The sequence below is a fragment of the Stylophora pistillata genome, chromosome 9 (genome assembly GCF_964205215.1).
Source record: "Stylophora pistillata chromosome 9, jaStyPist1.2, whole genome shotgun sequence".
Taxonomy (NCBI): Eukaryota; Metazoa; Cnidaria; class Anthozoa; order Scleractinia; family Pocilloporidae; genus Stylophora; species Stylophora pistillata.
Genome location: NC_142527.1, coordinates 15,248,139 through 15,264,260, shown reverse-complemented (window position 1 = coordinate 15,264,260; position 16,122 = coordinate 15,248,139). Strand labels below are relative to the sequence as shown.

General features: G+C 40.8%; 1 protein-coding gene and 1 non-coding gene across 2 annotated transcripts; both read left to right on the top strand.

Moving 5' to 3' along the window:
• Positions 1–1,495: 1,495 nt before the first annotated feature.
• LOC111324131 (glutaredoxin domain-containing cysteine-rich protein 1) lies at positions 1,496–3,955 on the top strand. The gene is made up of 4 exons (XM_022927626.2): positions 1,496–1,946; positions 2,073–2,297; positions 2,740–2,805; positions 3,383–3,955. The coding sequence occupies exons 1-4, from the start codon at positions 1,683–1,685 to the stop codon at positions 3,554–3,556; spliced, it is 729 nt and encodes a 242-aa protein (XP_022783361.2). The 5' UTR covers positions 1,496–1,682; the 3' UTR covers positions 3,557–3,955.
• Positions 3,956–15,532: 11,577 nt separating this feature from the next.
• Positions 15,533–15,605, top strand: Trnat-ggu (transfer RNA threonine (anticodon GGU)). The gene has a single exon. It is a non-coding gene; the product is annotated as a tRNA-Thr (tRNA).
• Positions 15,606–16,122: the final 517 nt, after the last annotated feature.

Here is a 16,122-nt window from a genome sequence, read left to right as displayed (position 1 = left end):
ATTCATATTGCTGTGGATCGTGATCCGACTACTAATAATGTTATGGGAGAAGGGAGAGGGGATGCAGAGCATGCCCTGAGACTTCATTAGCTGCTTTGGCTCTCGTCGAGGATTTAAGTCTGGCCTCTGTTTCTGGAATTGATTGTTGTTCAGAGTTGTATTTCCTTCAACGCTCTCGATCCTCTCAAATTCAATAAGACAAATTCGATCACTATACTTCCTCTACTAGGTCATACTACACATGCGAATCGCAATTGTCACCATGTGCCGTTGGTCGTCTGGATCACTCTGACTTGCGCACCTGGGAATAAGCCAAGCTAGCGGGATCACATCGTAAGTATCTCAGGGTAATCAGAGCGAAACTTCCACTTTTCAGTTGTCAAGGTATCTGGGAAGAAATAAATAAAATTCCCTTTTTCTGATTTATGGAAGTCCATGATGAGAGTCCTGAACTTTAACTCGGCGTAGCAGAGATAAGGGAGCGAGAAAAAGTGGTGAACAAGTCCTTCCTGTTCCCTCCCTTCTGGCCTCCCCAATTCATTCCTGTCAAGAGAAAATAGTGGTTCCATTATCGGTCATTATCTTCTCTTCATTCCATCCTATTCTCAATAAATTCAAACACGGCTGATCAGCCGACTTTCCAGGTTTTAGTGGATTCAGTCACGAAAACGATCACCCTTAGAATGAGTTATAACTATAAACTACGGCTCCCGTGTTACCTGTAAAACGAACACAAAAAATGAAAAATGAAATACCATGGCTCTCGTTATCTTTATAGACATTTAGCCATCTTTAGACATTTAGGGAACTTCATTGTTTACATTGCGCATCCTTGATGCGCATTATCTCCACGCCTGAGTAAGCTCATCTCAACTTCTCAACAAAATGCAAATGATAGCTTTTATTATTGGCGAAGTTCACCAAAGGAACTTCTCTGCTTTTAAAACGAGCTCAGCAACCCCCTTTTTCAGAGCAGGATTTTTATAACAGCTGTGTCCTTATCAATCACAATAAATTTCTACTTAAGAAAACAGTTAATATTGTAGTGAGAATCTTTAAAACAGCTGTTTTTGGAATACCTCACTGAAAATGCTATACTCCTCTTTTTTTCTTCTCTAGAATCTGCTTTTGATTATTGTCAGAAATGTGGTTTTTGGTAAGGTTATTGTAGATTTGTCGAGTGGTAGACAACAGCGCACAGCGTTTAAGCCCTTAATCTTGCGAAACAATTAATTACCCTTGTCTGGTTTATTTGACCAGATAAAAGGTAAAAGTTTTTGAAAAAAAGGCCGCTTAAGGAACCACTGCAACACTTTAGAACGATTCCTATTACTTAATGCAGAGGAAAATTATGAAAAACTTCTCTTGTGTCAGCCGAATTTTCCTTTGTAAACTTCAGACTCCGCTAATGATATTCCGTGCAAATAGACATATCATCAATGCAAATGTAAAACAACGAATTTGACCAATTAGAAAGCTCTCATGGATCAATGTGGCGTTCTCAGCCTGCTCGGCCAAAGTGGGACACGAGTTAAGGACCCGACGTAAAACAACCAACATATTTCAATTGGAGGGACTGTTATTCCTGTCACAATGTTGTCTGTCTTCAAAAAATTTTAAGAGTCACGATTGAATGGAAACTTCTGATCTAGAAGTCTTCCTTGTATGTTAAAAAAGTGCTAATGATGTTCCGCTCACACAAGATGTCACTTAAGCATGGCGCAGTAAATAATGTCCGGCTCCCGTCCTTTAACCACTCAAATGGAGACTGTTCAGTGTCATCGCTAATCAACCCGTGCAATGGCTGCGTTCAAGGTAGTCACTCGACTCAGAGTTCTTCTAAAAAGGAAATTATTGGGCCTACTGGTACTGTTCGTGGATACAAGAATATGATCAAAGAACGGAAAGAGATTTTAAGACTTAGTTTTGTCGGAGAGAGTCTCGAGGTACGAAGTCAACTCAAAGCAATTTGCGCGTAATTAATTATTCATGCGAACAGTTATATCCGTGTACACAAGAAATGCCTAACGTTGCATATATATATTTTGACGTTTCTTTCTTGATATTTTCAGGAGAGCGAAGAAGGAAAGATCGTCGTGTACACGACTTCGATGGGAGGAATTCGATCAACGGTGGAGGAGTGTGCATACATCAGGAAATTATTTGACAATTTGGGACTAAAAGTGGATGAGCGCGACATATTTATGCACAAAGACTATCAGTGTCAGCTTGACACGCGGTTAGCCATTCAAAACGCCACCGTTCCTCATGTATTTGTAAACGGAGTTTCTTTGGGGGTAAGCGAACCAAAGTGCCTACACTGTTCGGTCAGCTCACTCGATTCCTTCTTGAGAATTTCAGGTTCCCTATCTTCACAAGGTTATGTGAATTGATGGTAGCCCGACTTTACGTAAAAGATTTCAGACATCGTGGGAACGTTCTGCTTCATTAAGTCAGTGTTAAGTAGTACGTCACAAATATCTGATCTATTCGTTAAATGAATCTTGGCAAGTGTTATGCCCACCATAAAATAAATGCACTCTCTAATATCACAAACGTTAAACACCAATTGACAAGTTCGAGTTTGAAAAGCCCCCGCCAATAGTTTCCTTGATCAAGATTACAATAATTTACTATTTTAATTGTAAACCAGATCTTTTTACTACCGTCAAAGAAGCGTTTTATTAAGTCACAAGGATACTCTATCAAGGTAGCCTTTCTTTCGTGTCTTTTTAACAGGGTGTTAGAGAACTTGAACACCTAAACGAAACTGGAAAACTAAAGACTTTGTTTGAAAAATTTGAGGTGAGTCAATGATTTCATGTGACGGATTACAGTTTGAACGGACTGAATGTTTTTTTCCGAGAACATCTCAATCAAGTGTTGTAAGTCACATGTGGCGAAAAAACTGCCCCAGCCGAGCACAGAATGCCTCTAAGAAATAAATAAGAAATTCTCATTAATTAAACTCAAGTCGGTTGGGCTAAGACGATTCAATGGAATGTTACTTCATGTTGCTTGCGGATGAAACTGGAGTAACTGGCATACAGGGATTGGGTCAGTTTTTGGCGCTCTCTCAGGTCTGATCGGTAAGAGGAAGAGCTGGAGATTTTCTTTCTCTAGAAAGTGATTTGTTATCGAGTGGACTGTATCCAAAATGAATTCGGCAAGGTCGGTCGATGTGTAAAGCTGTCACAGCAGCGTTAACGCAACCAAGACTTGACCAAAAGCCAAAATTTATTGGCCTTTATGAGAATCTATGAAGCATATTTATTTTTGTGATAGAGTTCCTGATAACCTAGCATAGAATAACTAAGCGATGTCAGTATGGTTGGGATAGAGAAAGATTTTTCTAAAATTGTTGTTTTAATTTTTCTTTTAGAGGAGGACTAGCAGAGTATGCCCCAGTTGCGGCGGGTTTCGATACATCAACTGCACTCAGTGTCACGGCAGTAAGAGATCAAGAAAAACAAGGATTTCAAGAGAGATCAATGTACTACGGTGTACTGCTTGCAATGAAAATGGTCTTCAACCCTGCTCAGAGTGTTCAAAATAACCACGAATATTCCCAAGGACCAGTGAAAGAACACCTTTTGGTAAAATTGGTTACCTTCGAGTGTGTTGTCGAGTACGAGCTGGGAACTAAGAAGAGACTGATAGTGAAGTAGCGCCAAAACTTTCTGTGCTACACACAAATGGAGCCTAGCCTCTGCTCTGGATGAGCAAAAACGATTTGCCACGGGCACTTCTCTTTCATATATTTTAAGAAGTAAGTTAATGATGAGCAGTTGTGGAACCCTTTGTGGTTCCTGTAACCATGTTTGGCAGGACCCTGAGTGCTAACACTTTGAGAAGTATTCACTGCACCAATGAACCACGCGCCTGTAGCGCTAATACATTTTGAGAATATAAGAGAAAAATTTGAATTGAACGAAATAAAAATTTTTCTACCCAACTAATGGATCTACACTGTTGACTTGGGTTTATCCAACATCACTCCTAAACTGGAAATAACACGTCATGTGTCGCGTAGAAGACTCTCTCCCTCTCACCGTTTAAAACGTAGCAGTTCGTTGCCAAGCTCATAGTATTTTAAGCGGGTAAGTAAAAAGAAATAATTGATCTAAATCTAAATCTAAATATCGTTATGTTGGTAAAATCGTTTAGGACATCACGCCAACCCTAAGATAATAATAAGTGAAGCTATACTAAATATACAACACTATTAAAAACTATTTAAAACTACCTATAAATAAATTTAAGTTAGTTTGCTTTTAAAAATACGGAGGGATTGGCTGGAAACAGTTTCTTTTGGGAGTTTGTTCCATTCAGTTATTGTCCTGGGGAAAAAAGAAAATCTAAAAATATCTTTATGTCCTTTCGGTACAATAAATTTAAAATCATGGCTTCCTCGGGTTCTCCTATCTTTGTTTGTTATCAAATAATCCCTCCAGTCCCCATCTAGGAGGCCGTGGCACATCTTGTACATAGTGGAGAGCCTTGCATGTCTTCTCATTGTTTCAAGTGTGTCCTACTGTAGGTCTTGCAGCATTTCCGTCACGCTCGTTGTTCGATCGTAATTTCCAGTGACAAAGCGGGCTGCTTTCCGCTGTACCCTTTCTAGAGCGGCTCTATCTTTCTGGTAATGTGGGTCCCATGCGCTACAGGCATACTGGAGTTTTGGCCTCACAAGTGTCATACACACGGTTTCTTTCACTGACTTTGGACAATTCCACAGGTTTCGCTTGATAAGTCCCAGTTTGTTGCCAGTCTTCTAATCTATACAAGTCCTCTTGGAGATCGGCTGTGTCTTCATCACAACAAATTGTCCCATATAACAATGCATCATCAGCAAAAAGTCTAACAGTAGATTTAAGAGCATCAGGTAAGTCATTTATATACATTAAGAACAGTAGCGGTCCTAAGACTGTTCCTTGGGGAACACCAGATGTCGTAACCACAGGGGCAGATGATGCCCCCTCAATTGCCACTGATTGGGTACGCTGTGTTAGGAACGATTCAAGCCAGTTAAGTAGTGGGCCACGAATTCCGTAATAATCAAGTTTCTTCAAGAGTCGGCGATGGGGAACTTTGTCGAATGCTTTTGAAAAATCAAGGATTGCGGCGTGAATTGTTTTGTTAGACTGGATAGCACTTGCTATGTCATGAATGGTACATATGAGCTGTGTTTCTGTTGATCGTTTTGCTCTAAAGCCATGTTGACAATCAGTGAGCACTCTATATCGTGAAAGATGTTTCAGGGTGGAATTCCATCCGGGCCGTACGCTTTATCTACCTTCAACTCGCTAAGTTGCTTTTCAACTCCACGGGTTGTGATTTTTATTGTTCCAATAGTCGGGATAGGGCTTTCGCCAAGGTCTGGGATATTCTCTGATTCTTCGTTGTTGAAAACACTGGAGAACTGGCTATTTAACACTTCGGCCTTAGCTCTCGGTTCGATGAACACTTCATTTCTAACTTTGAGGTCCTGGGTATCTGTACCCTCTTTTCCTAGTTTTTTGATGTGTGACCAAAAAGCCTTCGGGTTTTGTTTTATGGAATCACCAAGAAAGTCAGAAAGATAATTGTTCCTGGACTCATTCAAGTTCTTGTGTAATTGTTTCCTGACTAATTTAAATTTATTCTAATCGGATTGGCTTCCAGATTTCTTCGCTCTGTTGTATAGCCTTTGCTTTTTCCTTGTCTGTCTTCTCAGGCTACGATTAAACCACGGTAGGTTATAGCGTGAGGTAGTAAACTTGTGTGGTATACAGGAGTCCATAATTCCTGTAAGTCTTTGTTGAAATATATTCCACTTTGTGTCTACGGATTCGTTCTTCATTTCTACAAAGTCGTTCGCGAAGTCTTGTAATTCTTTCTTGATACGGGTGGTATCTTCCCTTTTCCTCATATAAATCTTGCGTCTCACTGGCTTTTTCTTTCTACATGCCAGGTTCACTTAAAAAAGAACCATATCGTGATCGCTTATTCCCGGGATTACCCTAACATTGTTAATGATATTGACATTATTTGTCAACACAAGATTGAGAATGTTATTATCTCTAGTAGGTTCCTTTACTAGTTGAATAAAGGATGATAGTTTCGAAAGAAACTGTTTGGGGCTGCGTCGGTGGGAGTAACGAAATAATTTGGATATATCAACAAAGTTGAAATGGTAAATTGGCCACCGTAATGATTACAAAAGCTGACGTTTCGAGCGTTAGCCCTCCGACGAAGGGCTAACGCTCGAAACGTCAGCTTTTGTAATCATTACGGTGGCCAATTTACCATTTCAACTTTGTTGATATATCCAAATTATTCCTTTACTAGTTGGGTAAGTCCATGTTCATCGATAATTTCAAGTAACTGTTCAGAATTGAAGGAGCAATTTGTCAGTTTAAGGTCATTCCATTTAAGGTCCGGGGCGTTGAAATCTCCCGCCACGATTACATTGCTAGTATTTAATCTATCGCCTAATTTGAATAAAGATGAGTCAAATTCATGTAGATTTTTTATCATTTGACAAGATATGCGGGATGTGCATGTAATTAAAAACTTAAAGATGCACCAGAAAGAAATGATTTCTCCTAAGTATCTCAAAATTTAGTGGAATTTTAAGGATACTATGGTCAGAAAACAGTGTTCAAGCCGGAAATTTTGCTAGTCTGAGTGTTTTTTCCCCATTTTGGTGGGTTGGGGGGCAAGGGGAGGGCGACGGCGGCTAAAGAGGTACATGAAAGCGTGAGGCATTTAGGCGAGTGCAGAGGAATGGTCCACTATAACAATTTTAACTGCCGGCATATGCATTTAAAAGTAACTACTGAAACGAAATGTTCGATTATAATAATCCACTGTTGTTTACATTGTGTGGGCATGGGAATTAAACCTTTTCAGTCAGAAATCTAACAATCCAATCTAAATTTAAACGTTTTCACTATAATACTTCTTTGAAAAGAAAGTCAAAAGCTGCTTGTAGATAAGGTCTAAGAAGTTGAGAATTGCTAGCTCAAAAATCATTACATACACTTTTCGTTTAACGCAGTACTAATGCGGACTTGAGCAAGATTTCATGTGACCGTGGACGGACGATTCGTAAATTGATGTTGCCCTTATTGAGACACCAATCTGACAACCCTGTAGCATGACATTGTGAACCATTACGGCCAGCTGTGATTGACTAGTATTCAACAGCTGTGTTAACGCATCGTGAAGATATGTTTCCCCACGGTTCCCTGTCCTGAGTTGTTTCGCTTTGGATCTTCTGGGTTTTGTATTCCACAGCCTCCGTCTTTGTTGATGTGGATCACAATCAATAAACTCTTCTTCCCATCAGAGCGGACGGTGTCCGTTGTTATCGTCGTGCTATGGCACTATCTATGGCACTATCTATGGCACTATCTATGGCACTATCTATGGCACAAAAACGATGTGGGAGTTTAATTTTGGACGCCACCATCAACGATAGTTCCGTTGAACTTTTTAGTAAATTAGGCTGTTTGATGACATTGTACGCGTTAGAAAACTTTGTATGGTACATAAAGTTAGCCAAGGTCATTGTCCTGAATATTTTAGTTCATACTTTAAATATGTCAGATCTACACATGGTTATTGTACTAGATCTGCCATCTGCAATGACGTTCTAACACCATCTTGTAAAAGAAACTCAGGGCTTAGAACTTTTCCACTCAAGTGCATGTAGGCTATGAGATAAACCAGGTAATTGTTTTAGAAACATAACTTCCCACTCAAATTAAGATAACGTTACTAAAAAATTTTATTAAAGAAAATACCTCGATACAATACGATACAATACAATATTCTTTATTTAACGAAGGGGATGTAATTAACCCAACTGGAGTTATCTAACTTATGGCAATCACAACAATACAAAATACACATATAAAACAATGCCTAATCAGCAATATACGACTTACTACAAGAGAAACTAAAACTATACAAATATTTGGTTCAACATAGATATAAGGTGATAAACACTAATTACCTTCTAATACAGTTACTGTAAAGAGAAAAACGACACCCATAACACATTAATTCTTCAAGATGAGAAACATTACTAACAAACTTAAGGAATAATGTAAGAAGTTTATGCTCAAAATTATTTAATCTAAATGAAAAAATAATAGAGGAAGGAGATACACAAGCTATTTCCTTAAGATCATTGTCAACGCAATTGAAAAGGGTGGCAGCAGAATAAGCAAATGTGCGCTTTCCAGAATTAGACCGCGGGTAGGGAACTTGAGGATTAAAAGCGCAAGTTCTGGTGCGCAAACCAGTTGGACGAACGGAAGACAAGAAATTGAATTTGCGTTTAAGACAAAAAGGAGCATCAGGATTATTGAGGATGGTAAATAAGAGTACAAGTTTTCTTAGTTTTATAAGGTCGAAAATAGGAAGCCATATGAGTTTGGAAAATAAGCTTACAGATGATTGAGTGAAGTCGGAATCAAGGAGCAATCTAGCTGCACGTTTTTGAAGACGAATAAGACGAGACAATAAATAACTCAAACAACTGCCCCCTGCACTCGAACAATAGATAAGGTGGTTATGAATACAAGAATTGAAGAAACGAAGAGCACAGTGATGACTGAGAAACGGTTTGATCCTTCTCAAGAGAGACAATCTACTGTTTAAAATTCAACATATATTATCAATGTGTTTCTCCCATGTAAGATGGCAATCAGGAGTAATACCAAGTAGTTTAGCATGCTGAACTTGTTCAATTAACTGCCCATTAATCATGACATAATAGAATGTTCATTTAGACGATGAAATTTCTGTTGAGTCGTAGTCAAGATAGATTTAGTTTTAGACGTGTTGAGGGCCATGTCGTTTAAATTAGCCCATGCAAACACGCCAGAAGCGTCACGATTAAGGCGAGCATTTAACTCGTGGATAGTAGAACTAGATTGAGTTATTGAAGTATCATCAGCAAACATAGTAAGAGTAGTGTTCTGTGGGAGAAATAAAGGGAGGTCATTGATGAATAGTAGAAAGAAAAGAGGACCAAGAATGCTTCCTTGTGGAACACCGATAGATACAGGCAGAGGGCCAGATAGTGTACCCTTAAAGTTAGTACATTGAAAACGGTCAGAGAGATAAGAAGCAAACCACTGAACAGTGGAGGATGAACGGCCATAGATTTGAAGTTTTGAAAGAAGAATGCTATGATTTACGAGGTCGAACGCCTTTTCTAAGATCGACTAGCAAGAGCCCATGTAGGACTCGGTGTCCATATTGTCGAGGAGGCGATCGATTAGATCAGTAACAGCAAGCTCGCAGGAGCGAGACTTTCTGAAGCCAAACTGGGAATCAGAGAGCAGGTCATTTTCAGTAAGAAAGTTATAAAATGAAATGTGGACATGGTGTTCAAGAATCTTAGAGAGAATAGCAAGAACAGAAATGGGTCGATAGTTAGAGCGCTCAAATAGACAACCGTCTTTAACTAGACGCGATACTTTAGCCTTTTTTCAAAGATCAGGAAAAGAACCGGATGAGAGGCTAAGATTAAAAATTGTTGTTAGAGAAGACGCAATAGAAGGAGCCGATAATTTCAGAAAATATCCATCTAAGCCTACGGCTTTTCCAGTATGTAGATGACGAAGACTATCAAGAACAAAGACAGATGTAATTGGAGGTATGGTAAAAGAAACTCCCAGTGGAAGCTTGGACCTAACGAAGTCCTTCAAGTAACCCCAGTTGGGAGTCGTACTTGCGTTTTTGTTAAGCGCAACTGAGGAGGCAATATTCACAAAATGAGCATTGAACAGGTTCGCAACATCAATATGACTATCATAAATTATTCCATCAACCAACAGATGGCTTAGAAGATTGGAACATTGAGAAGGAGCCAAATTGCGGATTATTCTCCATAAGTTTTTAGGGTTATCAAGATTGCAGTTAATGGAGTTACGATAGAAATCACGTTTAGCTTTCCTTATTAAATGGACAACCTGATTGCGCGCCAAACGATACTCTCGCCAATGTACTTCGGTATTATACCGAACTGCTTGTCTATGTAAATTATTATGCTGTTTGATCGCAGAACTTATTGAAGCAGAAAACCATTCAGGTTGGTGTTGAATTTTGACTCGGCGTGTCTTAAAAGGCATGTCTATGTCAAGTACATTGTTAAATAAACAATACCATTGTTCTAATGCGTCATTGGGATCATTAAACATTTCTAATGTATTCCAAGGAACACGATCTAAGTCAGACAAAAAATTTTCAACAGAAATGTTTTTAGTCGAGTGAAAAGTAATAGTCTTATGACCAGGAGCCTTAGACTTGATGGATCTTGATTTCCATGAGACAAAAACAGGTAGATGATCACTAAGCAATAGCGATGGAGTACCAGATTCCAAGACACTAGCCTTGTCATTAGTAACCAGAAGGGTTCCAGAAATTGGTCTTGTAGCAACTGATATGAGCCGAGTATAATTAAAACCATGAAAAAGATCAACAAAGCGACCATTCACAGATATTTGGCTTAATAGGTCAACATTAAAATCCCCCAAAATAATAGATTTACTTCCTTCACTGTCGATAGAGCATTTTAAGATCAGTAGGACGTTTTAAGTACAATTTTTAGTATTATGAATTTTTTATTAGGTATTTTTATATTTGGTAGGATTTGTTGGGGGCCATTATGTACCGGGTAACCGGTAGTAATGTATTTTACCCTCGGTAAATAAAGTGTTTGTTTGTTTGTTACTATCTATACACTGTAAACTATACCCTACCATGTATTTTAATAAGAAAACTGATGAAACTCATCACATGAAAAGACTTAAAAACAAACCTGGCACACAACTCGCAGGATGGGGCAAATATCCGAAGACCACTTGTCTTCAAAGGCCAGTCTGTTTGGTGCTAGGAACAGCCGTGCGTCAATAAGTGTTAAAAGCACGATAATTGCTGCCGTGTCGCTGGTCGACTGAGGGTAATTGACGTTTGAGAATGGTTTGGTTTGGTTTGGTTTGGCTGTCGCGACCGACAGATCCAGGTTTTGAAGCACACAACAATGTTGTTTATTCTCCTTTGCGATCGTGAGCTCTGAGATGACTCACTAGTCCAATATAAAAGTGGCAAACTTTTGGACACTTGAGGCATGGATAGCAACCTTGTGCTAGTATACGCTCTTTGTGGCAGCGACGATGTTCCCACAGATCTTCTATTCGAGCATCCTCAAACTTCGTAACCTCGCACTTAACAGCTGTCTTCCACTGGGCTCTATCACTTACAAGAGCTTCGAAGTCAGTTATGTCGCATTTGTTCAGCGTGCTCTTCAATTGATCTTTAAAACGCTTCTTAGGCACACCAACTTTACGAGCACCATCAGACAGTTGGCTGTATAAAACGGCTCGTGGTAGTCTCTCGGCGCTCATATGAACAACATGCCCTGTCCTCCGAAGGTGGGCTTCCATTATGTAGGCCTCAATCCCGCGCATATGGCAGTGAGACAGCACTTCAGTGTTGGGTATACGGTTTTGCCAGGAGATTCCACTTATTCTCCGTAGGCAGCGCATATGAAAGGCACTTAGCTGTCTAATATGTCGACGATATAATGTCCAGGTTTCTACACCATAGAGTAAGACACTTAGAACAGCCGCTTGATAGACAGACACCTTTGTCACTAGAGAGATGTCATGATTGTCCCATAACCTCGAAGCAAGGCGCCCAAATGTTGAACTTGCTTTCGCCAATCGTGCTGCCATTTCAAGGTCAAGGAAGCAATCGTTAGATAGAACACCTCAAGTAACAGAACTTAGTGACTGCCCTCAAATTGTCAGATCCGATCGTGACTGCAGGCTCTTTGTAGCAGCTACCAGGCTTAGGTTGTAATAAAGGCTGATCTTTCCTGTTTGGGGCTGCGTCTGTGGGGGTAACGAAATAATTTGAATATATCAACAAAGTTGAAATGGTAAATTGGCCACCGTTACGATTATAAAAGCTGACGTTTTGAGCGTTAGCCATTTCGCTCCGACGAAGGGCTAACGTTCGAAACGTCAGCTTTTATAATCGTAACGGTGGCCAATATACCATTTCAACTTTGTTGATATATTCAAATTATTAGGTTGTAATAGCACTTCAGTTTTCTTTATGGAGATCGAAAGGCCATATCTCTTTGTGGCATGACTAAGGCAGTCAATAAGAACTTGGACATCTTCGTTGTGAGCAACAAGAGCGCAGTCATCAGCGTAGAGTAGCTCTCTAACCAGTATATGTGGACTTTGGTCTTTGTCTTAAATCGTCGAAGGTTGAATATTCCTCCATCGTACCGCACATTGAAATTTATGTCTTTCTCGCAATTATGAAAGGCATCATAGATCACAGCGGCCATAAAAATGCTGAACAGCCGTGGTGCCAAAACACAACCTTGCTTGACACCATTATCTACGTCAAAGGGAGCAGATTCCAGCCCACCGTCCACAACATGTGCTTGCATGCCATTATGAAAAGATCGAATAATGTTTATCACCTTTTCTGGGAAACCAACTCTGTGGAGGAGCATCCAAAGTCCTGTACGGGACACCGAGTCAAAGGCCTTTGTTAGATCCACAAAGACTATATAGAGGTCACGCTGCTGTTCTCTGCATTTTTCTTGCACTTGACGCGCGGCAAAAAGCATGTCCATTGTACTGCGGTTCTCCCTATATCCGCGTTGGCTTTCAGGGTTCACCTCCTCCGCCAAAGCAGTTGCCCGTCTCACTATTATACGTGCTAAGATTTTTCCAGCAATACACAACAGCGAGATGCCACGATGATTGTTGCAGTCCGCTCGTTCACCCTTCCTTCTATATAAATGAATGATTTTCGCATCCTTGAAATCTTGTGGGACGACCTCTTTTGTCCATATAACAGAAAACAGCTGCTGTAGTCTTTCAGCTAGATAGGAGCCACCATACTTGAAGACTTCGGGTGGAATGGAATCATATCCAGATGCTTTACCATTTTTAAGCACACTGATGGCATTTGTGACTTCATCGAGCGTTATCGGTAAACTCAGGCATTCAAGCGTTGGTCTGCTTGGTAGATCGTCAAGCACTGCATTTGCCATGTGGGATGGACGATTTAGTAGTTGTTCAAAGTGTACAGCCCATCTCTCTATGATACGCGTAGGATCATTGAGAATGATGGGCCCGTCCGAGCTGCGAACAGCCAGCATGCCATTAAGCAAGGGCCATGGATAGCTTTTAGCTCATTACAGAAAGTACGTATATCGTTCTTGTTTGCCGCACTTTGCATCAGTCTAGCTTTTTCCTTCCACCATTCCTCTTTCATTCTCCTGATCTTTGCCTGTGCTGCAGATTTCACATGTTGATAGCTTTTCTTCTCTCCTTGAATCAGCTTTTCAGAGAGCCAATCTAGATGTTTTTGTTGCAGGTCTGAGAGAATTGACACTATATGCACTTCGTTTTCATCAAACCAATCTTGATGCTTTCGCCGCTGGAAACCCAATGAAGCTATAGCAGCTTTGCTGATTCCTTCTTTTACAACGTTCCATAAACGTTCTACATCCATCCATAGTCCCCTCTACTAACTATGATCCATCGCCTCTTCATGTTCAGCTGCCATACCTTCAAGCTCAGCCTTGATGTTCTTCCGAAGGAGCGCACAGTTTTCTTCTGCCTTCAACCTACGCGCGTCTAGACGAGGTGTCTTCAATCTTGATTTATGATGAATCTTCGCCAATAGGCGGAGAGAGGATTTAACTCTCACAAGGCGATGATCGGACCATGCGGTAGATAATCGCACTGACCGTGTGAGATGTATGTCCGCCAAGTCCCTTTGCCTTACGATAGCATAATCTAGTAAATGCCAGTGGTGTGATCTGGGATGCATCCAGGTTGTTTTCAGGGAGTCCTTCTGTTGAAAAATGGTATTTGTGATCACAAGCTCGTTAGAAGCACAGAGACCCAGGAGAAGCATTCCATTGGAGTTTGTCTTTCCTACACCGCGATGACGAAGGACTTATCCCCAAATGTCATGATCGAGCCCAACTCTTGCATTGAAATCACCTAGCAGGATAAGCTTATCTTTAGGAGGAACAGATCTTATAGTCCTTGACAGGGTTTCATAGAATTCTTCCTTTATATCGTCAGGATAAGTTATTGTTGGAGCATGAGCGCTAATGATGGTAGCGTAATGATGTTTCGAAAGACGAAAGCGTATAGACATTAGCCTATCATTTATGCCTTGGGGAAGACCGACTAGGTGATTATTTAATGATGTTTTCATCGCAAAGCCAACACCCGATTGACGGGATTGTGAGTCTGATTTGCCAATCCAGTAGAAAGTATAACCAGCACCAGATTCAGTGAGCTGCGATTCGTTAGCAAGTCGCGTTTCACTTAAAGCTGCCATATCGATGTAATGCTTATGCAGTACACGTACAATGACAGCGGTCCTTCTTTCAATACTAATGCCGCTGTCCAACAGAGTGTGAACATTCCATGCACCAAGAGTAAAATTAATTGAACTATATCTTCTACCGCATTTAGATGGGTGGCCAGCTGATCGCGGCGAACCAGCAGGCTATTTTTCAGGACAAACTTTTGAAGTCACTTTTTTCTAGACCCTTCCCCGGAGAGGGGGGAGCAGGCTACCCGTTTTCCATGATCTGCAACAAAACGGCCATCACCCTGAGGTCACCTAACGTGCAGTTACTTGACTGAGGGCTTCCAGCGACACCCTTCGCCTGCCCCCGTCGCCAATCCCTGTCGCGGTAGGACTTAGGAGAAATAGTGTTGCTACAAAACAAACTGCACATCATATAGCAGAGGTGTACTGTGCAGGCCCACCAAAGCTCACTCCATCCTACCAGCTCAGACACTGGGTCCCAGTAGATGAGCACGCGTTGTCCACCAGTAGAATCGCAGCTGGTTCACCTCAACATTTCATGGTGAAAGAAGAGCTCTTGGCTGGTCTGGCTACCAGCTGATACTAGTTGTGCATGTTGGCCGTTGGCTCGTAAGGAGCTCATCCGCCCTTTAACAGGTTTTGTTTTTAGTCCTGCAGGGTGACATGCCATCCATCACACCAGTGTACACTGGTGGGGGGTCCAGTTTAGACGCCGACCACCCGTCCATGTGAATGTACGAAAGTCATATATTTGGACTGCGGTTAAAGAACGAGTATGAGAACGATCTTCGCAGTTACAAGCAGTAGTGAAGGTGAGGCAATACATATTAATATATTCACAAACGTTGACTCATCACTTCACGGGTTCATTACGAACCAACATAATGTGCAACTCCCAGTTGGCTTGTTAGCTCAGTTGGTAGAGCACTGCACCGGTATCGCAGCGGTTACGAGTTCGAATCCCGTACAGGCCTGAATTTTTTTTAGGCCTCATTTTCGCTACTGCTTAAGTAGTGTTTGTTACTTCGAAGATCGTTCTCATACTCGTTCTCTAACCGCAGGGCAAAAATATAACTTTCATATATTCACAAACGTTGACTCGTCACTTCACGGGTTTATTACGAACCAACATAATGATCAGCTCCCAGTTGGCTTGTTAGCTCAGTTGGTAGAGCACTGCACCGGTATCGCAGCGGTTATGGGTTCGAATCCCGTACAGGCCTGAATTTTTTCCGGCCCTCACTTTCACTACTGCTTAAGTAGTATTTTTTACTGCGAAGATCGTTCTCAGACTTGAGGGTAATTGAGTTGAAAGTCTTTTTGTACATTCAGTAGCAGTTCAAATGTGTTAAAATGGCTAGTAAAAAAACATAATAATTTGGATATATCAACAAAGTTGAAATGGTAAATTGGCCACCGTAATGATTACAAAAGCTGACGTTTCGAGCGTTAGCCCTTCGTCGGAGCGAATAGAGGAATTGTGGGTTGTGTGTGCTTTTAAAGGCAGAAAATGGAGCTACGTTATTGGTGGGTGCATGGCAACGAGAAAAACATGAATAAATTAGTGGAATGAAAAGCGTTCATTGATCCCTGTGGGATTTAGACTGCCGGTTTGAAAGATGAGCTTTTGTTCAAGATTTTTACGGCTTTCCGTAAAAATCTTGAAGATGTACTCGATGTAGAACCACGCGCCTCTTTTGTGCTTTTCAACACATTGAAATGGCTGCCTTTTTACGCAGA

Bases quoted from the DNA above. Each gene is read 5' to 3' on its own strand.
- LOC111324131 (XM_022927626.2), top strand. From the start codon at position 1,683: ATGATGTTCCGCTCACACAAGATGTCACTTAAGCATGGCGCAGTAAAT. The intron at 1,947-2,072 runs GTACGAAGTCAA...TGATATTTTCAG, and splicing joins TTGTCGGAGAGAGTCTCGAG to GAGAGCGAAGAAGGAAAGAT. The intron at 2,298-2,739 runs GTAAGCGAACCA...TCTTTTTAACAG, and splicing joins TAAACGGAGTTTCTTTGGGG to GGTGTTAGAGAACTTGAACA.